We start from the raw sequence: 23,159 nt of genomic DNA on the forward strand, positions 1-23,159 counted from the left end.
ATAGCGGTGAGGTAGATTGGATTGAGTGGGGCGTAATGTTTTGGATTAGAATGGGTGGACTGTTTTTGATTGGAGTGTGGCAAACTGTAGTGGGGCAGAGTGTTCTGGACTGGAATGGGACAGATTGTTTTGGATTGCAGTGGGGCAGATTATTTCGGATTGGAGGGCAGCAAATTGCAATGAGGCAGATTGATTTGGACCGGAGTGGGGCATATTGTTTTGGTTTGGAGTGGGGCGGATTGCTTTGGAATAGTACAGATTGTTTTGTATTAGAATGGGGAAAATTGGAATGGAGCAGTTTAAACTGGGGTGTGTTGGGAGGACTGAAGTGGGGTGGGTTGGATTGGACTGAGGTGTGGTGGATTGGTGTGGGGTAAAGATGATTTGACTGGGGTGGATTGGGGTGCACTGCCCGATTATGTGTTAAAGCATCATTTCAGAGATTACACATAATAAAGAAACACTGTTGATTTGCAATATTTCGAACAAGTTGTCATCTTTTGACAAGAGCACCCACAAGCAAAAACAGAAGAAAACGAGTGGAAAGTGAGAAAGACAACTTGGCAAAATAAAAGAAAGTTAGCTTTAAAAAATAAAACTTTACAATTTTGTTTGTCCTGCTGGGCATGTTTTTGCCAGTAACGCACCTTCTGTTTGCAGGGCACTAGAACTTAAAAAGAACAAAATAGTACCTCAATCACGTCTGGAACAGCGGACGGGCACTAATTAAGTTGAATCAATCAGTGTTTGGTCCCTTGTCCACATAGAGGAACAGCAATGATGCCAGGGGTGCCTTGAAGAATTCTGAGGCTGTAAAGATGTGCACCGCACAAACCAACAAATGGGGAGCAACAGGTGGGCTCCCAGCCCTTTACTGTACACAACAGTCTCCCGAGCGAGACGCATGTGCTAAAGCATGCACTCACAGGCTCAATCCTAAAAATGTAGCATCTTTATACTGTGATACAGGCCCAGTCTGTAAGCTCAAGAAATGCTCTGTGCCTTTCAGGGACACATGACGTGGAAAACTGGTGATTCTAAACATAACTATTCTCAGAAAAAGCTGATTCAGAGCACCTTCAAACACGACATTTCTGAGTTGAAAATGTACCTTAAAAATACTTAATTGTGATTCCATTAGTTAAGACAGGATGTAATGTACTCACCATGAGTTCCAGATAGCTCATTCTCTCTGCGGCCTTCTTCCGTAAGCTATAAAAAACAAAAACAAAAAAACAAACCAAAGATTGGTAAATCTCTCACAGTGGTCTGATTTGCATAAGCCAAACTACAGAGGCATGGTAGTACCTGCCCCATACAGAATATGTGGTGAAGTTCACAAATTAAAGATTCAATGATTCGAAAAGTAGAGAGCTAATGTGCAGACGTTCTATAAATTGAAGAAGCAGTACCACACCCATGTCACACATTTTAGACTGATCATAACTGTCCTTACCACCAAACAAGCACCCATTATAACAGATCCAATGACCACAGTGTGAAAAATGCTTCTGTAAATACCCATAAACATCGGAGGTTTGAAAACATGAAGTACAATCAACTACTAGGGGTCTTTAAATCCTTATTCGCGACTATTCAAAAGAGGACCTATTCTAAGATACAAAGAAATATAGGAGCATCAATTTGCTGTTTAAATAATGAAGGCGGATGCAGACTACACGAAAAAGAGACCAGTCTTAATACCCCTGAAGGAACATAAACGAGTCCTTCCTCTCCCATCATGGAACTGTTGCTCGTGGCCCTTTTTGCAGGGTAATCCCAAAACTTTTTGCTATCCTCCTCCTGTTTTTTCTGATGTTTTTTTGTTGGCTCTAGGACTCTGGGCACTTTATCGCTGCTGGTCACTGCTGGGTGTGCTCTCCCTTCTAAACTTGGTATGATTGGCCTACACCTGATGAACACATTTAATTTACCTGCTAGTCCCGTACAGTGGTATCCCCTACATCCAGGGCCGGTAAATTAAATGCTCCTAGTGGGCCTGCAGCACAGCTTGCGCCACCCACAGAGATATCCTTTTAAACCTGTCTCAGGCCTGCCACTGAAGAGCTTGCGTGTGCAGTTTACTGCCATCCTGACTTGGCAAGCCAAACTACTTGTCAAGGCCTAAAACTCCCTTTTTGCACCCATAAGGTAGCCCCTAGATAGCCCTCTGGGCAGGGTGCTGTGTATGTAAAAGGTACGACATATGTCTTCATGTACTACATGTCCTAGTAGGGACAAACAGCCTATTTAGTTTCTCACTACTGTGAGTGCTGCTCCTCTCATAGGATTGCGTTGGAAATGCCTTGACATGTCTAAGCGGTATCTTGTGATCTCGGAGGAATCGCGTGGCCATGTTTAGTATGTTTGGAATGGTAGTGAGAAATCCTGCTTATTGGTATAGGTGGATTTTTTTTTTTTATTACCAATGTAGAAAAGCCACATTTAAAAATTGGTATTTTTCTGAGCTTATATCTCTAGTACTTTTGCAGCCTGGTTCCAATCCATGTCTGGGGGAGAATGGCAGCTCCATTTGGGGCATACTTTCCAGACAGCCATCACACAGGTCCTGGGAGGGGTAGAGGAAGCGTTGTTCACACCTTACATGTGAATAGGCTGTGTCCTGCCCTCACATAATGGACTGATTACCCCCTACTGATGTCTGGAGACAGGGCTGAATTGAAAAGGTGATGTGCTGGACTTGAAAGGACTCCTTTGAAGTTACCCCCCTAACAAAGGCGTTTTTTAGTATATGTAGGAAGGGCTCTGCCCCGGACGAGGAGAGCACTTTTGGGACTGGGATCGAACCTCTGCTAGAGGGACTGCAACAGAGGACTACTGTACTGCCAGGAAGAAACCCCACTTTAACTGCTTGCCCTGTTGGACTGGTCTGCTGCCTACTGATTGTTAAGTGGCTGGAGGACGGTCATTTAGCTAATTGACACTGTGCGCTGGTCTGCCTGCCTACATCCCCCACCAGTGTTCTCCAGGGGCAGGTGAACTGCCTCCCCACCCCTGTTCGCTTGGAAGCTGGGGGCCATGAGGATCCAGCAGAGATTCCCCCCCCTTGGTTGCCTCTGGCTCAAAGCGAGCATGTAATGAGCGCTCCATCTTTCCCTTCTTCAGCGTGTGTCGGGTGCTGTGTGTTCTCTGTGCCTGCAGGCTGTTTCTCACCCTATTTGCCGGGGCATGATTGGTGCAGTGTGAGCCACCTCGGAGAATATCACCTTCCTAAAGGGGCAACAGTTGCCTAGTGTGGAGCAGTGCATCGGGAATCCCTACTCCTGCAAACCGAGGGAAGACACCGGACGTCATTGAGGCCGCCACGACCTGCTCTTCCAAAAGGGAACTCTGATCATCTGCTGCTACGTCCCCGACTTAGAGAGGTCACTCTCCAGGGGACATCTACTCTGTGTTGTGGCGCTGCCTCCCTACTGAGGACTTCCTGAGGGCTTACAGATGCCACTGGGCCCTGCGCCGCCTGCCCAAAGGGTTCCCAGGACCACAAAGTGGGCCCTGTCTCAACCGTCAAGGTGGCTGCCAGGCCCCAGGACCTGCTGGTGCAACTCCACAAATTGGTTTCACTTACCCTTGAGGAGCCCTGACAGTGTCATGGCCCGCCTCACTTCTGAGGACTTCCCAAGGGCTCGCGGACACCACTGGGTGCAGGGCTGCCTGCTCGGAGGGTTTCCATGACCACTGAGTGGGCACTACCTCGAACGCCGGAGTGGCCGTCATGCCCCATAACCTGCCGGTGCTTCTCCACATATTCTCCTCACCTGTTCCGAAGGAGCCAGTCATCGCAGCCTGCCTTCCCCCTCCGCTTTTTTTTCCCGCAGCGGGGAGAAGGGGGCTGGCACTCCATCCAACACTCCACTCCCTGCGCTCATGTGGCATCGTGATCGGGGAGAATTACCATTGTAACTTGGGGCTAAGCACCTGCATATATTTCCAAAACCTGTGATGAGAGCCGTGTGTGTGCCCCTTTGCTGGGGTATACTTTCAAGAGCATTTCTCCCTGATGCGGGGGTCTTGGTTGTCATTCATTTTCCCCATGGGATAAGGAGACTTCATGGGGAGGAAGTGCCACCTTGGCGTTACCAGGAAATTTGGAGCTCCTTGGTTGGACAGGGTGCTCATCGGATTACTGTATTTTCTATGGTAGGGGTCCAGGAGCTCCAGAGCTGGACGGTGTGTCTTGTGTTACCACCCATGGTGTTGAAGCTACGCAGGTGCGCGAAGCCCTGAATATAGAAAGTGCCGTGGATGATCCTTGTAGGAGTTACATTTCATTGCAGTACTCTTGCACTCATTGTGTGTGTACCCTTGGTTCCGCACTATTTTCATTATGACCTGGTGTAAGGATATATGTTGTGTTTGCAATGCTGGGGGGGACATATATACTCTCAGGATCCCTAATCTATGCAAAGGGGAAATGTTTTCATGCAAGGTGCATTTGTTTTTAGTAATAATGCTGACCTGACTGCTACTGGTGTTGCAGAATATTAGTACCCTCTGTGTTTACCTCACAACTGCTTATTCTTACACAGGACTAGTAACCTGTATGATAATCTGACCACTGCTGGTGTATCAGGGGTTGAATACATTTTATTACAATTGTTTATTTTTATATAACCTGTTGTTGGGTTTTCTTTGTGGCGTGTTTACTGTGTCACCAGTGTTGTGTGTGTTGTGCAAAAGCTTTACACATTGCCCCTAGGGTAAGACTAAATGCTCGTGCCAAGCTACCAAGGGCATGACCAGGGGCTATCTTGGATTTGTAGCTCCCTTGCGCCGACTAGAGGTGGTCCCAGTCTGGCTGAGATGCCTACCCTAGACAACCAGGAACCTCATTTCTGACAGGAACAGACAGACATCTGCACACCACACAATCAGCACAACACAGCAGGTCGCTAATATATAAAAGTCCACTATTTCTCATCATCAAATATACAGAACAGTGCGAACAACCAGTAATAAAACTAGCAAAAACAACAGGATCAGAAAGACGAAGTGAAAAACAGACAGATGTTATGGTCAAGTTGGAGCAGCACTTTGAGAAAATCAAGGCAGAGGAAATAGCAGAAACAGGAACATCTCGGAATGGAGCTAGTGGAGCCTCGCTGCCAACCACAGATGATTCCATTCTGAGACAAGGATAGCTTGCTCGGCCAAAGCATTTCGGAAAGTGGTAAGTTTTAGGAAAACTCTTAGGGGTCGAGCCATACTGACTGCGAATGCGAGGGGTGACAGAGGCATATTCTTAACTGATAAAGGAGCTGCAATGTCATAGCTAGAGGTTCCAATATACAGCCCTGGTAGCAGTATGTGGGCTGCCCTTTTTAGCCCACTACAAAGTGTTGCAAACTGTGGTTGGTGTTATGTGGGTAAGGACTGAGATGAACAGAGAGAAGGATATCTTCTAGAGTGGGAGGGGGGTGGGGGAGAAAGGCTTACTAAAAACAGAGACCCCACCCACTCCTCCCCCTTCTGCTTGCCACTAACTCCTCCTCCCCTAATAGGAGTCCTTGAATTACCGGAGTCAGGAGCATGTGAGACGAGCTAGTGAGAAAAGGGCTATGCGCTGGAAATCCAATGTACTTTTATGAGAAAGCTGCTCAATAATCGTTTAAAATGTAAGTGTATTGAACAATCTGGAACTGCAGTTATCAACTGCTCGGGTAGATCTGCTGTATGTTACTGTTAACAACAATCTTTCTTTAATAGAAATGATTTAAAGCATTGGTGGACGAGCGGTCTTAAATTACACTGGTTCGAGGAGCGAAAGGAGGGTATGGAGGAGGAGGGTTAAATAGCACTTGCAGAAACATGGTCAGTACTCGAAGATGAGTAAATCTTGTGTAGATCCGGAAAAGGGCACGGCAGAAGAAGACAATCCAAAGGTAAAACTGGACGGGAAGCAAAAGCAAAAATATAAATGTTTGCAGACCCTGTTGTTTGCATGAGCATGCAGCCCAACAGACCATAAAGACAACACTCCAGGACATCCTACACATCCACTCCTTAATTGATCCAAAGCTCACGAATTTTGAGGGATGGTTTTACATGAATAAGGTTGGTTATGCTAGCACAGAGGAGCTAGACATATGCTCATAAACCCAAAGACAGTAAACTCTTAACTATTACCCAGTATTCAAAACAGGATATCTATGAAACCAAACAAGGTCTCAACATTGAACTGTTCGTTTACAATTGTTGTTTGTGTGCTGTGACCAAAATCCACAGCAAGTGCCTTAGTAAATGATGAAAACTATGGCCTAAGGAGTACGGAAGAAGAGAATGTTATTTTTATTATCTATTCTTTAGTACTCAAAACATCAGAACAGCAACAATTACCAGACATGCTAAAGTGAACAATGGCGCAAGTGACCAATGAGATAAAACAGTAATGTTAAATGGATAGTCAAAATACTTATAAATACCACAATTCACTGATGGATTTGAAATGAAAATCACATATAGAATATTTGCATATGTTTAATTTAGTTCATGTATTCTATCCAAATAGGCATGTCAGCATTTCAACTTCAATATCAGATTTGCACCAGGGTTGTCATAAGGACACATTAAAGTTACCTGTACATGGCATAATTGTACACTGAGTAATAAAGCACGTTTAACATCAACGTATTCAAGTCAGAATTGCTCCAGCAGGGTGTTTTAGGGAGAACACAGCACCAGGCTCACTTACATGCCTGTCAATGGCCCAAGGTCCAGAAGTTCACCTCTGAGGAGAGAGCAAAAAACCAAATGCATAACGAGTAACGGTGGGAATTAAGCAAGGTCTTGCATGCAGGTGCACCACTGCTCAGTTATACTGCCACTTCTAGATCATTGTGACAAAACAGCCCCTGGAATGAAAATGTCACTTACCCAGTGTACATCTGTTCGTGGCATTAGTCGCTGCAGATTCACATGTTGTGCATAGTCCGCCGTCTGGTGTTGGGTCGGAGTGTTACAAGTTGTTTTTCTTCGAAGAAGTCTTTTCGAGTCACGAGACCGAGGGACTCCTCCCCTTTCGGTTCCATTGCGCATGGGCGTCGACTCCATGTTAGATTGTTTTCCCCGCAGAGGGTGAGGTAGGAGTTGTGTATGTTAGTAATAGTGCCCATGCAATGGATTGGATAAGTATGTACCAAATAAGGTTTAAGTAATATATTTACAAATGTACAAATGTTGAAGATAACTTCCAAACGGCTACAGGCTCCCGGGGAGGCGGGTGGGCACATGTGAATCTGCAGCGACTAATGCCACAAACAGATGTACACTGGGTAAGTGACATTTTCAGTTCGATGGCATGTGTAGCTGCAGATACACATGTTGTGCATAGACTAGTAAGCAGTTATCTCCCCAAAAGCGGTGGCTCAGCCTGTAGAAGTGGAAGTAGTCTGAAATAAAGTTCTTAGTACGGCTTGACCCACTGTGGCTTGTTGTGCGGATAGCACGTCTACACAGTAGTGCTTAGTAAATGTGTGAGGCGTAGACCATGTGGCTGCCTTACATATCTCGTTCATTGGAATGTTTCCTAGGAAGGCCATGGTAGCGCCTTTCTTTCTGGTTGAATGTGCCTTTGGTGTAATGGGCAGCTCTCTCTTTGCTTTGAGGTAGCAGGTTTGGATGCACTTAACTATCCATCTGGCTATACCTTGTTTTGATATTGTGTTTCCTGTATGAGCTTTTTGAAATGCAATAAACAGTTGTTTTGTTTTCCCAATTTCTTTTGTTCTGTCAATGTAGTACATTAATGCTCTTCTGATGTCTAATGTATGTAGTGCCCTTTCAGCTACTGAGTCTGGCTGTGGGAAGAACACTGGTAGTTCTACCGTTTGATTTAAGTGGAACGGTGAAATAACTTTTGGTAAAAATTTAGGATTGGTTCTTAGGACTACCTTATTTTTGTGTATTTGAATAAAAGGTTCTTGTATAGTAAACGCCTGAATTTCACTTACTCTTCTTAGATGTGATGGCAATGAGAAATGCAACCTTCCACGTTAAGAATTGCATTTCGCAAGAGTGCATGGGTTCAAAAGGTGGGCCCATGAGTCTTGTTAAGACGATGTTGAGGTTCCATGAAGGAACAGGTGGTGTTCTTGGTGGTATAATTCTTTTTAGGCCTTCCATAAACGCCTTAATGACAGGTATCCTAAATAGTGAAGTTGAATGGGTAATCTGCAGGTATGCAGATATTGCTGCGAGGTGTATTTTTATGGAAGAGAAGGCTAGATTTGATTTCTGTAAATGTAGTAGGTATCCCACTACATCTTTGGAGATGCATGTAATGGTTGAACTTGCTTATTATGGCAGTAGCAAACAAATCTTTTCCATTTGCTTGCGTAGTAGTGTCTAGTGGATGGTCTTCTAGCTTGTTTTATGACTTCCATACATTCTTGTGTGAGGTTTAAATGTCCGAATTCTAGGATTTCAGGAGCCAGATTGCTAGATTCAGCGATGCTGGGTTTGGATGCCTGATCTGTTGTTTGTGTTGAGTTAACAGATCTGGCCTGTTGGGTAACTTGACATGGGGTACTACTGACAGGTCTAGTAGTGTTGTGTACCAAGGTTGTCTTGCCCATGTTGGTGCTACTAGTATGAGTTTGAGTTTGTTTTGACTCAATTTGTTTACTAGATATGGAAGGCGAGGGAGAGGGGGAAAAGCATACGCAAATATCCCTGACCAGTTCATCCATAGAGCATTGCCTTGAGACTGCCTGTGTGGGTACCTGGATGCGAAGTTTTGGCATTTTGCGTTCTCTTTTGTTGCAAATAGGTCTATTTGAGGTGTTCCACAAATTTTGAAGTAAGTGTTTAGAATTTGGGGGTGAATCTCCCATTCGTGGACCTGTTGGTGATCTCGAGAGAGATTGTCTGCTAGTTGATTTTGGATCCCTGGAATAAATTGTGCTATTAGGCGAATGTGGTTGTGAATTGCCCATTGCCATATCTTTTGTGCCAGGAGGCACAGCTGTGTCGAGTGTGTTCCCCCTTGTTTGTTTAGATAATACATTGTTGTCATGTTGTCTGTTTTGACAAGAATATATTTGTGGGTTATGATGGGTTGAAATGCTTTCAACGCTAGGAATACTGCTAACAATTCGAGGTGATTTATATGCAGCTTTGTTTGATGTACGTCCCATTGTCCTTGGATGGTGTGTTGACTGAGGTGTGCTCCCCACCCTGTCATGGAAGCATCTGTTGTTATCACGTATTGTGGCACTGGGTCTTGGAAAGGCCGCCCTTTGTTTAAATGTATACTGTTCCACCATAGAAGCGAGATGTATGTTTGGCGGTCTATCAACACCAGATCTAGAAGGTGACCCTGTGCATGTGACCATTGTGATGCTAGGCACTGTTGTAAGGGCCTCATGTGCAGTCTTGCGTTTGGGACAATGGCTATGCATGAGGACATCATGCCTAGGAGTTTTAATACCATCTTTGCCTGTATCTTTTGTGTTGGATACATGGCTTGTATAACCTTGTGAAAATTTTGAACCCTTTGTGGACTTGGAGTGGCTATTCCCTTTGTTGTGTTGATTGTTGCTCCTAAGTATTGCTGTGTTTTGCACGGCAGAATGTGAGATTTTGTATAGTTGATGGAGAAACCGAGTTTGTAGAGGGTTTGTATGACATAATCCGTGTGGTGTGAGCACTTTGTTAGGGAGTTGGTCTTGATTAGCCAATCGTCTAGGTACGGGAATACGTGTATTTTCTGCCTTCTGATGTGTGCAGCTACTACTGCCAGGCATTTTGTAAATACTCTTGGTGCGGTTGTTATACCGAACGGCAACACTTTGAATTGGTAATGTATTCCTTTGAATACGAACCTTAGGTATTTCCTGTGCGAGGGATGTATCGGTATGTGGAAATACGCGTCCTTTAGATCCAAGGTTGTCATGTAGTCTTGTTGCTTTAGCAGTGGTAACACGTCTTGTAGCGTGACCATGTGAAAGTGGTCTGATTTGATGTAGGTGTTTAGTGTTCTGAGATCTAGGATTGGTCTCAGTGTTTTGTCCTTTTTTGGTATTAGAAAGTACAGTGAGTAAACTCCCGTGTTTTTTTGTGTACATGGTACCAATTCTATTGCGTCCTTTTGCAGTAATGCTTGAACTTCCAGTTCTAGAAGGTCTAGATGTTGTTTGGACATATTCTGTGTTTTTGGTGGGACATCTGGAGGGAGTTGGAGAAATTCTATGCAATAACCATGTCGGATAATTGCTAAGACCCAAGTGTCTGTTGTTATCTCCTCCCAAGATTTGTAAAACTGACTTAGTCTTCCCCCCACTGGTGTTGTGTGAAGGGGTTGAGTGACTTGTGAGTCACTGTTTGGTTGGAGGGGTTTTTGGACTTTGAAATTTTCCCCGGTTTCTAGGGAATTGGCCTCCTCTGTACTGGCCCCGAAAGCCTCCCCTTTGGTACTGTCCCTGGTATGTAGACGGTGTTGATTGTGAGGTACCGGCTTATGTGGCTTGACCACGAAACCCCCCTCTGAAGGTTGTTTTGCGGAAGGTGCCGAAAGTGCCTCTGCCCTGCGGGGAATAGAGTGCGCCCATGGCCTTGGCTGTGTCAGTGTCCTTTTTCAATTTCTCAATTGCCGTGTCGACTTCGGGACCAAACAATTGTTGTTCATTGAACGGCATATTGAGCACCGCTTGCTGTATTTCCGGTTTAAAGCCAGATGTGCGCAACCATGCGTGCCTTCTAATGATTACTGCGGTATTTATTGTTCTTGCAGCTGTGTCCGCTGCGTCCATAGAGGAGCGTATTTGGTTATTGGAGATGTTTTGTCCCTCCTCAACCACTTGTTTTGCCTGTTTTTGAAATTCCTTGGGTAGATGCTCGATGAGATGCTGCATCTCGTCCCAATGGGCTCTATCATATCGCGTTAGGAGCGCCTGAGAGTTGGCGATGCGCCACTGGTTTGCAGCTTGTACTGCGACCCTTTTCCCAGCTGCGTCAAACTTGCGGCTCTCCTTATCCGGAGGTGGTGCCTCGCCTGATGTGTGCGAGTTGGCTCTCTTGCGAGCTGCCCCTACCACGACTGAATCTGGTGGCAGCTGTGAGGTGATAAAAGTAGGGTCCGTGGGCGGTGCTTTATATTTCTTCTCCACCCTTGCAGTTATCGCTCTACTCTTGACAGGGTCTTTGAAGATCTGCTTTGCGTGCCTTAGCATTCCTGGAAGCATAGGCAGGCTTTGGTAGGTGCTATGGGTGGAAGAGAGGGTGTTGAAAAGGAAGTCATCCTCGACAGGTTCTGCGTGTAACGACACGTTATGGAACTCTGCTGCCCTAGCTACCACCTGTGCATACGCTGTGCTGTCCTCAGGTGGTGAGGGCTTGGTAGGGTACGACTCAGGACTATTGTCTGATACTGGGGCGTCGTACAGGTTCCAAGCGTCTTGGTCATCTTGGCTCATGGTGGTATGAGCCGGTGAATGTGACGGAGTCTGTGCCGGTGATATATGAGTCACAGGTGGAGGAGAGGGTGGCGGGGTTACCTTTTTAACCACTTTTGTTTGTGGTGTTTGTTCCTGTTGGAACTCGAGTCTCCTTTTTCTCCTGATTGGGGGAAGGGTGCTGATTTTCCCTGTCCCACTTTGTATGAAGATCCGCTTTTGTGTGTGGTCCACGTCAGTGGTCTGCAACTCTTCCTCAAATCTGTGTTTGCGCATTTGAGAGGACAGTGATTGTTCCTCTGAATACGAGCTGGCAGTCGGTTCGGTTGCCGGTCGTTTCGGCACCGAAACTGTGTCTTGGCTTTTTTTTTTTTTGGCTCCGAGGAGAATTTCCTCTTTTTCGGAGTCGAGCCTTCTCGGCGTCGATCATCCTCGGTGCCGCTGTCTCTGCGTCGAGCAGCTTCGGTTCCGCTGTCTCGGCGTCGATCTTTTTCGGCAGCACTGTCTCGGTCCCGAGATTGCTGCGTGCCTGTGTCTCGACCGGAGTCGGACGATCTCAGCACCGGTTCGGCCTTTTTCGGTGCCGATAGACGGTCACCTACTTTATGGGTTGAGCCATGGCCTGTTGGCAGTGGCGTCCCCTGGGCCTTGTCTGTTTTCTTGTGTGGTGCTTGCTTCGACGTCGAATTCTTCCGAGTCCGATTCATGAATGGAGAAGGCTTCCTCTTCTTCTCCATGTTCCTCGAACCCTCGGTGTCCTGTTGGTGTGGCCGCCATCTGCAATCTTCTGGCTCGCCGGTCACGGAGCGTTTTTCGGGACCGAAGCGCACGACAGGCCTCACACGTCTCTTCCCTGTGCTCGGGCGACAGGCACAGGTTACAGACCAAATGTTGGTCTGTATATGGATATTTATTGTGGCATTTATGACAGAATCGGAACGGGGTCCGTTCCATCAGTGTCGATCTTACATGCGGTCGGGCCGACCAGGCCCCGACGGGGGATCGAAATTACCCCGAAGGGCTACCGGAGCTCTTCACGATTCGGTGTCGATTCTATTCTAACCCGATACCGAACGAAACAATACCGACGTAGTTTTCCGAAGTTTTGACTATCTTTCCGTCCCGAAACCCGGAGCGAAAAGGAACACGTCCGAACCCGATGGCGGAAAAAAAACAATCTAACATGGAGTCGACGCCCATGCGCAATGGAACAAAGGAGGAGGAGTCCCTCGGTCTCGTGACTCGAAAAGACTTCTTCGAAGAAAAACAACTTGTACCACTCCGACCCAACACCAGACGGCGGACTATGCACAACATGTGTATCTGCAGCTACACATGCCATCGAACATGTCATTTTCTCATTAACAGCCCTTAGTGAGGGTATTTTTGTGGCCTTAGGGGTAACAGCAAGAACTCAACATGGTTTAGAGACATTGTCACCATCTTCCACTAAGTGAATTAAAAGAGTGAGCCTAAGGTGCCACGTCAAAAAAAGACTTTCAACATGGGGATGATATTTCAGTGTCCCCAACTTTCTTGCAGGGAACATAAAAAAGACTGAACTTGATATTGAATTTGTAGCTCCAAAACTATTTTGCCTCTCTACGTCAGTTGAAATTTTGAGTTTTCTTCTGTGTTTATCCCTTTGTCTGCAGAGACAGCAGCAACCATGTGTAACCTATTCAGCGATTCCAAGGGGAGGTGAAGGAAATAGCACACAGAGTATTTAACTGTGTCCATTAAAGACTGCTAATTCAATGGAGCTATTCTTACCCAACTGATGCAGCAGATAGAATTGCGGTGCGCGTATTCCAAACATTGTCAATATTTGAAAGGAAGTACACCTTTTCACACTGTCTAGTGCTGGCCACGTTTTTTATATTGAAAAATGCTTGCATTTGATTGGTGGTGATTGTCATGAAATCCCACTGCCCAATTTAAGCTCTAGAAGGCCAGTTTAACAAAGGCAACTTCAGCAGCATTCGGAGAGGAAAATGTCTGACTCCATTTTAGGAGGCGAAACTGCAGAACTCAGAGTCTTGGTTTGTTGTTGGTAGCGTGCAGAGTTTAGAAGCCATCCACTTAAGACCCAACACTTAGTGTTTAGGACCAAGCATCAAACAGGGTAATAAAATGCAGGATCACAAATTCGCGGTATTGCAGCTCCCAACAGTTCAGCACAGTATGCCAAGCTTTTGATAGGTGCTCGAAGCTTGGAGTTTGCACTGAAGACAGAACAGCATCCCACAGTGCTAGATTTGGATTTTCAATCGCTGGTGTGCCACATTCAACACTGAGCTAGGGTAGAATACTCCAAAACTAATGATGGTTGAGCAAAATAAGGAAAAGGTGGATGGTTGCTACTATGATTACGATACCGCCCTTGGTGACAGAGTAGCCACACTGGAGGAAGGGACACCGGAAGCAAGAGAATCGACTTTCTTGTAAATGGATCAGAGAGGCAGCAGAGGGGGAGTTTCCTGTAGTTTTCAAAGTGGCAGCTGTAATTGTGAGAACTTAACTACATCACGTGTAATAGTAAAGTACGGTTAGGAAGCTCCACCTGGAGTTACACTGCTACCTGGCCACACTCGCTGGGTCAGTGATGTGGAGCACAGCAACTGTCTGGAAATGTGATCCCACAAATCCCTTCTAAGAGCCTGTCACCACAACGCCAATCTGGATGCTGCTGCTACCCCGTCCCCTTTCCTCCGTGAACCAAAAGAACAGACGGACTCTCCAGTTTAGGACCCGCAGCAGCTACGTATGCCCACGCTAAGGAGCATAGAACGATCTGCTGTCCCTCAGCAAGGAAGATGCAACGGCCTGCACCCCCACAACCCCAGAATGGGCATACTACCATAAAGGCTGCATTCGAATTTGCTCCACTTAAATAGTTTCAAGGTTTATTACAGGACATTCCTGCGCACTTCACAGTTGTGTGTGTTCCATGCACTAAGTGAATTCCAAGCAGATGCTCTCCTCCTAAGATAGTACGGCCTGTGTTGAGCGGTCAGCTCTACCCAGGGAGAGTCTGAAAGGACACAGATTTGCAACGTATTGGGGAGGTTTGAAAGGCTCCACCCTAGCACGCGCCCCAAGACCTATGTAAGGGAATCACTATTGCTTCACAGAACATTTCTTTCCCAGAATGCACCCCTGGAAGATATAATGCCAACAAGAAAAATAAAACATTACTTCTAGTTAGGCATATGGTGGTCAATGATAGAGACAAACAATATCTGACAACCCAGAATTCAACGTTTCATAAAACAAATGATTTAGGGGACTGGGCACCAAAGCAGAAGTAAATACAACTTGTCACTTTTAAACTAAAGAGCCTTCACCACCTAGAATGGTCCTCTTCTATAGGTTTTGTGTTATCCTCTGCTGGTAGTCTCGAAAGATGAACACAGCTACAGAGACACACTCACCAGTGTGCTGTGAAGTCCACAAACTCTTTGGAGAATCGGTCTGCAGGGAGTTGTGGGGATGGCTCCTCCACCACCTGCTTCAGCTGCTGGAAAGGGGTACCCCAAGACTCGTATGGAAACCGCAAGATGGCCATCTCAATCTGCCAGAAAAAACACAAGAAACTGTAACTTCCCTTGCAACCAATGACACTACTAAAAATTACCACATCACACAAACTCCCGCACCCTCTATTAGCAATCCAGCATCCATGCACATCTCCCCTCTTGCAATACTGCTCTACGATTCCAGGGATAGGCAAATCCTAACTACTATCGGGTTTCTGCTTACAACATATTATAGGTTTGCTCTCTAAACCAACAGTGCTGCCTGAATCTACATTCAGCTTTCCCCAGCAACTGCTTCTATTAAAATCTACCCATGCTTCACCCGGCCATCAAGGCTGTACTGCCTCTAGGAATTCCAATGAAGGTATATATCATCATGTTTGTAAGTTCTAGTGCTTTGCTTCCTGAAACGAGAAACCAACAAGCATTTCCCTGACCTACCATGCTTTCAGGTTCTCCTACCCCTAGAGGTAAGGGTTACCAGTTATCGGTTATATCAACAACACTAAGATTATAGCTCCAGTTCGGGAACTTCAACCCAGGGGTCACTGAATTCTGTGAGATGTACGTGTGTATTAGTTTCTTTCCATCAGCTAACACCCATCAACACAATGCATTTGTTGAAAAAAAGGCAGAACAGGTATCCCTGTGTCATGGAGTCATGTTTTCACCCTACTTGAGATCTCATTCTATGGTTCAGTAACAGCTGCGTTCGTTAATTTTGTTTCTAATGTACATGATTGGAATAAGCCTTGAAAAAAATTACTCAAGCACGCAATACTGCACTGCGCAACCAAGAAGTCTCAGTTAGAGAGCTGAACAGAAACAGAAGAACACAAGTCACAGCATAAGACTATAGAACCGGGAGCCAGGAAGTGAAGGGCCAAGCATGGGAACTCAGAGCTGAGCAGGGTAACCCAGCAGAGCAAGAGCATGGAGACCAGAACTTAGAAGAACTTGTCTGAGCATGGGGCATAAGGCCCAAGCCTGAGAATGTGTGGGGCCCAAGCCTGAGGATGTAGAGCCCCAAGCTCAGGAAGTTTGGTCCTGAACCTGAGAACATGCAGTAGAGAGACAAAAAGATCCCGGAGAACGGCCTGTGATAGCAGAAATAAAGTATGCGTAAAAGATTCAAGCCAGAGATGGGCAGGGCATGAAATACAGGAAGACCCGTCCCTAAAATGGCTTCTCTTCCCAGGACGTGTGTCTGAAGCTCCATTTACAAAGCATAGGGAGAGATCCAGCAGTTGTACACTTAGGGGGAAATTATTAACATGGCAGTCCAGACTGCCATGCCGACGTTGGCGGAAAATACCACCACCAGCATGGCAATCTGGACCGTCATATTACGAACACTGGGGGACTGCCACAGGCAGCCCTCCGCCACCGCCAGGCTGCACCCACCGCACTGCGCCATTAACGACGGCTCCATGTGGAGCAGTCGGCAATGTCAAGGCCCTGCATTCCGCTGGGCCTGCGGGTGGAAACTCTGTTTCCGCCCGCCAGGCCCTGTATAATGTTGTTTATTGGGCCGGCAGGGTCCTCAACGGGCTGGCGTTCTGTGTTAAGACCGCCAGTATGAACGCGGTGGGAAATCCCGCCATGTTCATAATGAGGGCCTAAGTATTGAATACATGGTAAGCTGACAGTTGGCTTATTTAAACCTGTTCTACGAAGGCACAACAGATAGTGTTTGTATATCCCACTCTCTGAGTAGATCTCAGTCCACTGGCCAACCAATTTTGCAATAAAACATGTTGAACTCAAGGGTGCTTCAGATATTCACTCTTTAGAGACATGATAACCATTTAAACAACGAGATACAAACATCATAACTTGCTCATGAAGTACTTTGGAATCTTTACTATGAAAGATCATCACCATCAGAATACCAGTATTACTTTAAAATCCTTATTATTCTATAATGATACAAGAATCTCAACTGCATGCAACCAACAGCCTTAAGAGAGGAGGTTTTCCTGAGTAGGCCTGGCACCAGTCCCTAGTGCTAAGTTGTTGCAGAGTGCACAAGCCCCTACCACAGGTTTCATACCAGGGTGATGCCGAGGCTCCAGACATCCGACTTCACATTGTAGCCTTTCTGATTTAGCTCCGGATTTATTCTTTCAGGCTGCAAAATAAGCAAAGAGAGATGCTTGACTGCGTGCAACACACCTTCGCCAATTCCACCTCTGAAGGTCTGATGTACAATCACACACACTGCTTGCGGCTGGACTAAAGCAGTGCATACAGCTAACTGGTGCTGGAATTTGTGTGGTTCACAGAGGAGAAAATTGAGACCGGGAATGACAAACAAATACATAAATTATCAAAAGTGATCATCTGTTTGGAAAATAATTCGATCAGGCACAATGTCAACCCCAGGTTTCTAAGTAAATCACCACACAATGTCGTTAAAGCCACATAATAAACAAAGCAGTCATCTTGAGGGCAGACTCCTTTATTTCTAGAATACATGAAGACCTTTCAGCACAACCTTGAAATTTGTAGGAATATCACAGCAGGAAAAAAATGCCCCTTTTATCCCACACATGCATGCTAACCACTAATTAATAGGACCAGAGCCTAGCCGATCAAAATCAAAAGCTGCATATATAAAATACTAGGGGTAACAAATCTGATTTGCAAAATATAATAACTAAAAACAATACAGGAGAAGAAAACGGATATTACTGGACTGCTTTTTTGACTGTTAAACTCTCCCTCTTCACTCCACAAAAAAACATTTTATTTGCTGCCACTACTTTAAACATGTCCTTATTTGTAAATTGCACTAAGCACTGCATTCCCCAACTCTTCACTCCTCCTTCGTCTAAACCCTCTCCCCATAATAAAAACCCCTTTTCTTTCCTATGACACGAGTGGATTCTAGAATTGAAATGGAAATCCCTCCAATGCTACTAAAATTGAGGAAATTAGATAATGGCCTCAACATCTACAAAAAGTAACCAACAAAGGAGTCGATCTTAATCTTTTAACTTAAATCCTCTAACACTGGACACCCGCTGCACAGACCCAGAGACTGCACTAGCAATAACATTTGCTCCATGTATACTCACTGCCATGTATGGTTTACAGCCAGCATCCAACGTCTTGGCCACAGAATCCACCAAATAGCCACTTATGCCGAAGTCACACATCTTCACATGGCCCTCCTTGTTAATGAGTACATTGGAAGGCTTCACATCTGAAGAGCAGAAGAACACACACTCTAGGTATGAAAATACAATACTGCCTTCCAATACCATGAGTCCATATATCAACACACTGAAGACAGTTCTTCCAAGCTGCCATCTGGTGGCCTGGGAGAGATTTTTAAAAAAGCATCAATAGTACAAAATTACATAGAACATGTACAAGCAGATGCTAAGACAGAGGCAATGTTAGAAAGGAAGAGTACCAAAACAATGTTCAAATACAAGGGCGGTGAGTGGAGGGGAGGGGAGGGGTATACTGGGAGGCCCGGTGCAGGGTAACTAGCCAGCAGCCAGGAAACATGCGTCCCCACATTGTGTTTGCCTGTGAAGCTGCGATTTGTGACAGAGTACTCCACTAGAGAACTTGATATCTCATTTATGGTTCTATGCCCATGTTATACTTGTGTATTGGTTGCAAACAAATTAACATAAATCTTTTAAGTAAAAAATTTCAAATAGGCCAGGGTCGTTTATGAGCATCATGCAACAGGGGATAAGTAAAGCAGGCCTGTATATGAAAACCCACAAACATACAAAGCCTGTAGGCACCAGAAAAAGGTCAAGCATATAACCAGCACCCCCACACGTATACATACCAAAGCCCAGGTGAAAATAAACCAAGTCCAATACATATACAAGGTGCACAACCACACAGTTCTGTCCAAAGTCTGACAGTTGAACACAAACACATAAATGTTCACAAACAATGGAATGCACAACCAATCGTGTGCACAAACATGCAACAGTGTACACAAACACCAGGAGACCATATACAACTACACCAATGAAATACGTTTAATTAAAATGTATTAACTGCCTGAGCTTCTAGGCACTGCTGCAGTAACAGAGTAGGTTGGACTGTTTGAGGGGATTACTTAAATACATATACCGTTTGCAGACTGACGGCCATATGCATTCAAGCAACAGCAAGAGGCTTAGCGACGAATAGCTTAAGCTCTGCTAAATAAAAATAATATTAGCTTATGGGGTTGGAGACCCCCAATGGACATAAAGAACTCATTTCAAACTACTAAAACCTTTAAAAGGCATAGACATACCTAAATGTTCATGGACTCCCACTACTTTGCTGCTAGAACCCGAGAGAGTACATAAACCATCTTAACTGTCAACATCTGAATGAAACTGCACACAACGTAGAGCAAAGTGCAGGATAAAACTGTGAAAAGTTGTGTGAAAGGCTCTGTCCAGATGTATGCCTCACTGTTATTGAGTGCGAAATAACCACACATTTCTTAAATGAAAGCACATTACCCACCCTGCCACTGCACTTCAATACTGGCAAGTGCGTCTACTTCCAGTTAGTGGCAGTAAACACTTACAGCAGGTTCTGCCTCGACAGCAACAAGAGGATGGGATACAGTGAGATTCTGCACTTCATTTCAGTAGTGTTGCATGGAAAATGTCCTAGTTAACGAGAAGGAAAGATTAAATTCTATTAAGGAAACTGAGGCGAGGATTATGCATTCTCGTCTTCACTTTATTAAACAGCAGGTTCAAAGTAAAAGAAAAACATACACTACATTTCACATGAGTACTCAGTCGTAAGTGACCATAACAACCAGTAACCAATCATAACACAGCCCAAAGATAATATAAGTCATGATGTTGTTTCCTCTTACTTCTTCTTTGCCGTAGAAGTAAAGGTTCATGCTCCATTAATCGTTCTTTGTATCCGTGCCTACAGAAGAAGTGTGGGTTATTAAAACGGTTCTGAGGTGTAGTGAAAACCATAATAAATACATAACATACCACCTCTGTCAGTCTAATCTCAGGGGGGCAGAGTTATATATCCTGATTTACCTTGGGTGGGATAGTCCTTGCCTCTGTGTCCTTAATAGAATTGAAACTTTCCTTCTCGTTAGCTAGGAAATGTTTCATTCTACGTCAGGACAGGAGGTGAGGATTATGTAGGTTCAAAGCTTACTTACTACCAGAGATGTGGCCTCATATATAGGGTTAAAGTAAAACCTTTTGAACGTAGACTCATAAGACCAGTCAGCTGCACTCATGATATCCTTGAGTCTGCCACCTACCTGAGTGGCTTTCGAGGCCATGGCTCCACTGGCAGAATGAGCCCCAAACTGATGAACGTCAATACCTGCCTCCTACATAATACACTTTACCTACCTGGCAATAGAAGGAGAGGAAACAGCCGTAAAAAGTTTGAGAGAAATCAGAAGCTCTCTCTCACCTGGTGGTCTGATATCTGCTGTCACATCCTAACATGCCTTAATGCATTGTACCAAACAAAGTTTAGGGAAATCATGAAATGCCAGGTAAGATACTGGCCTGGTATTAGTTTTGGTTCCCCTAGATACCAAAAAAGGTTACTCCTTCTGGAGTGAAACCTCTTGCTGATATGTCTAAAGCTCTGACATCAGACCCTCTTTGCAAGATATCAAGCAAGGGAGAATGGCTAACTTTACTGATATCTCCTTACAGAAAGGAACTGATTGTCCTGCCAGACCATTGAAACCTCCTGAGGCGTTGGCCCCTTCTTCCACTGCTCGTCCGCTCTGCCTTTACCTCCTCCTCGGTAGGGGAAGAAGACATCTTGACAGCAGTCGTGCTATCCGGTGTTCCTCTTGGGTAGGCCTCTGTAGGAGCCATGGTGGCCTGGGCAGGTGGAGGAGCAGCCCCTGCCTCTTCCAGCCCAGGTGAAAACCTTGCCCAAGAAAATCTTCCTGATGGAGGATTGGGCCTTATCCAGTGCCAAGAACGTGGCCATGAACACGAATTTCCCCAGCTCCTTAACCAATGGGACTCCAATTATATAACCCTTTGCCACTGCGCCTGCCTCCAATGCAGAGATATCCCCAAGTTTAGGGTCGATCTTGATCAATAAGGACCACCTCCTTTCTGCTGAAAAGGCACAGTTGGCATTCCCCAGGTGGCAGATCTCCCTCTGCACCCATCCTGCTACAATGTCTATAGGGAGTAGCTTTTCCGTTTGTTTGGAAGCTTTGGCCAATGTTGAGATGCCCCAGGACATTGAGCAATTTATCCTGGCATGCTTGCAACAATTGATCTAACCCCTTCTTGGGGTCCTTTAAATATTTGGAAAAGAAAGTGCACATTTTCGGATTGATGTCCGGGGTTGACGCTACCCTCCCATCAAGAAAGGATCGTGGGCATTCTTTTTGCAGATGAGCGCATACCCCTCTACCCAAGGGCTGCCCGATTTTGCCAGCCACATAGTCTGCCACTTTCAGCTCAGGGAGCCAGTCTGGGGATCTGGGATGGAATCTCTCTTCTGGGTCACACATCACTGTAGAGCATGACCCCACCCTTCCATCTAATCTGAGGCGGGAGAGCCAAGGTGTTAAGGGCGTCCAGGTCCTCATCTGAGGAGCCGCCTTTGTCTCACTCTTTTGCGGGTGACTCTTTGCCAGGTCGCAGTTTTCTCCGAGAATATCCTACCCCCTGGAAGGCTGCGTGTTTTAACGCGTGGATAGTCTTATGCAAGGCTTCTCGAAGATGGACAAAGCCCTCCAGGTGCTCTGTATGGGCCTTAGGTGTGCTTTTTAAGGGTTGTTTGCTGGGCCCCTGACCTGGGTCAAGCTGAGACCCCGACTCTCCAGAGACCTGGGACATTAGCCTATCTACGCTTTCCTGCAGGGAAGCACGCACTCTGGATTTCGCCACTGAGAGAAGCTTATCCACCTCTGCAGGAAGACAGCGCTGGGGCGGCCACTCCTCTTCAGACATAAACCCAGAGATGTATTTGTGGTCCCTGAAGGGTTCCACTGATGTGAGGGTGTGAGCACCGAGGTAGAAAATCACCTAAATCGCCCAAACTGTGAATAATAAAATGGGCAGCCCCCTCGCAGATGTTCTGCACTGACAAGAGTGGGAAAACGCGCAAATATGTGAAAGAAACAGCTGCAGCAGCCACAAACACTCTCAGAATGCGGCGCAACAGACATACAAACAATAGGACCGCACTTGCAGTGTAGATGCGGCCAGGCGGTCGAGTGTAATATACAGCCCGCGTTTGCAGCGTCAAGCGAGGGTTGGTAGGGCTTGGAGGACTAGAAGAGATCTACAAGTGTAGACTCTCTAGATGTAGCTCTAATGCGAACCGCTGAGCTAATGAGGGCAAACGAAGCTGCTCTCTCAGACCGCAGTGCACCCAAAGAGTGCGCTAGTGGCACGTAATAGCACCCTCTGGTGGACCCACTCAGAGATCAGATATAGAATACGCTCGGGCCAGAGCCAACCGCACGTGGGGAGCTGTCAAATTAAAATGGTGGCCAATACAGTGCGTGCCAGCAAATAATCAAAAGCAATCAAAGCAGTATAAGCTTGCTAGCCCAAACGCCCCCCCAATCCCCCCCCCCCCCACACCCAGAGAGAGTTAAGGAACATAGGGAACTTAACTGACAGAGCAGTGAAGACGAAGGAAGAGGAAACGGTGCATGGACTTGTATATGCTTTGGGCTGCATTATCATTAGTTACTGGTTGTTATGGTCACCTAGGACGGAGTACTCACGGTAAATGTAGTGAATGTTTTTTCTTTTACTTTGAACCTGCTGTTTAATAAAGTGAAGAAGAGAAAGCATAATCCTCGCCTCCGATCCCGACAGTTTTCAATGTGGTGGTTTTATCAACGTCACTCCCATACGGTTTTGCTCCATTAACCCTGTTCATGCGGAGCAGCCAGTGCAGATCTATGGTGTCAGCCTTAGCCTTAGACATTGCTCCACAGCTGTCAAACATTTTTTTTAAAAACGCTTGAATGCCCGCCAGGAGCAGCGCTTACCTCTGTGTATCACCGATAATTTACTGTGTAAGTGCTCCAGTGCTTTGACAATCTGCGAGGAAGATAATAAACAAGCAAAGGAGCTGGTTAGGAACTCATACAAACTAAAACTGAATAAACATAACATTTATCTGCAAAGATAATCTCGTGTTCATCGAAAATGTGTACATGTCTAAACCACTTTGCGAGGACCTTTCTTATTTTTAT

General features: G+C 45.7%; 1 protein-coding gene across 4 annotated transcripts in view; it reads right to left on the reverse strand.

Annotated features, from left to right (window-relative positions):
- Positions 1-23,159, reverse strand: part of MAP2K3 (mitogen-activated protein kinase kinase 3) — a 285,373-nt gene that overhangs the window by 17,154 nt on the left and 245,060 nt on the right. For all 4 annotated transcript variants that reach the window (XM_069210033.1, XM_069210035.1, XM_069210036.1 and 1 more), the window contains 5 exons: positions 22,953-23,004; positions 18,031-18,158; positions 17,004-17,081; positions 14,846-14,985; positions 1,167-1,212 (listed from right to left, as the gene is read on the reverse strand). In XM_069210033.1, the coding sequence (XP_069066134.1) occupies positions 1,167-1,212; positions 14,846-14,985; positions 17,004-17,081; positions 18,031-18,158; positions 22,953-23,004 (444 nt within the window). The remainder of the gene's footprint in view (positions 1-1,166; positions 1,213-14,845; positions 14,986-17,003; positions 17,082-18,030; positions 18,159-22,952; positions 23,005-23,159) is intronic.

Source organism: Pleurodeles waltl, chromosome 10 (genome assembly GCF_031143425.1).
Source record: "Pleurodeles waltl isolate 20211129_DDA chromosome 10, aPleWal1.hap1.20221129, whole genome shotgun sequence".
Classification (NCBI taxonomy): domain Eukaryota; kingdom Metazoa; phylum Chordata; class Amphibia; order Caudata; family Salamandridae; genus Pleurodeles; species Pleurodeles waltl.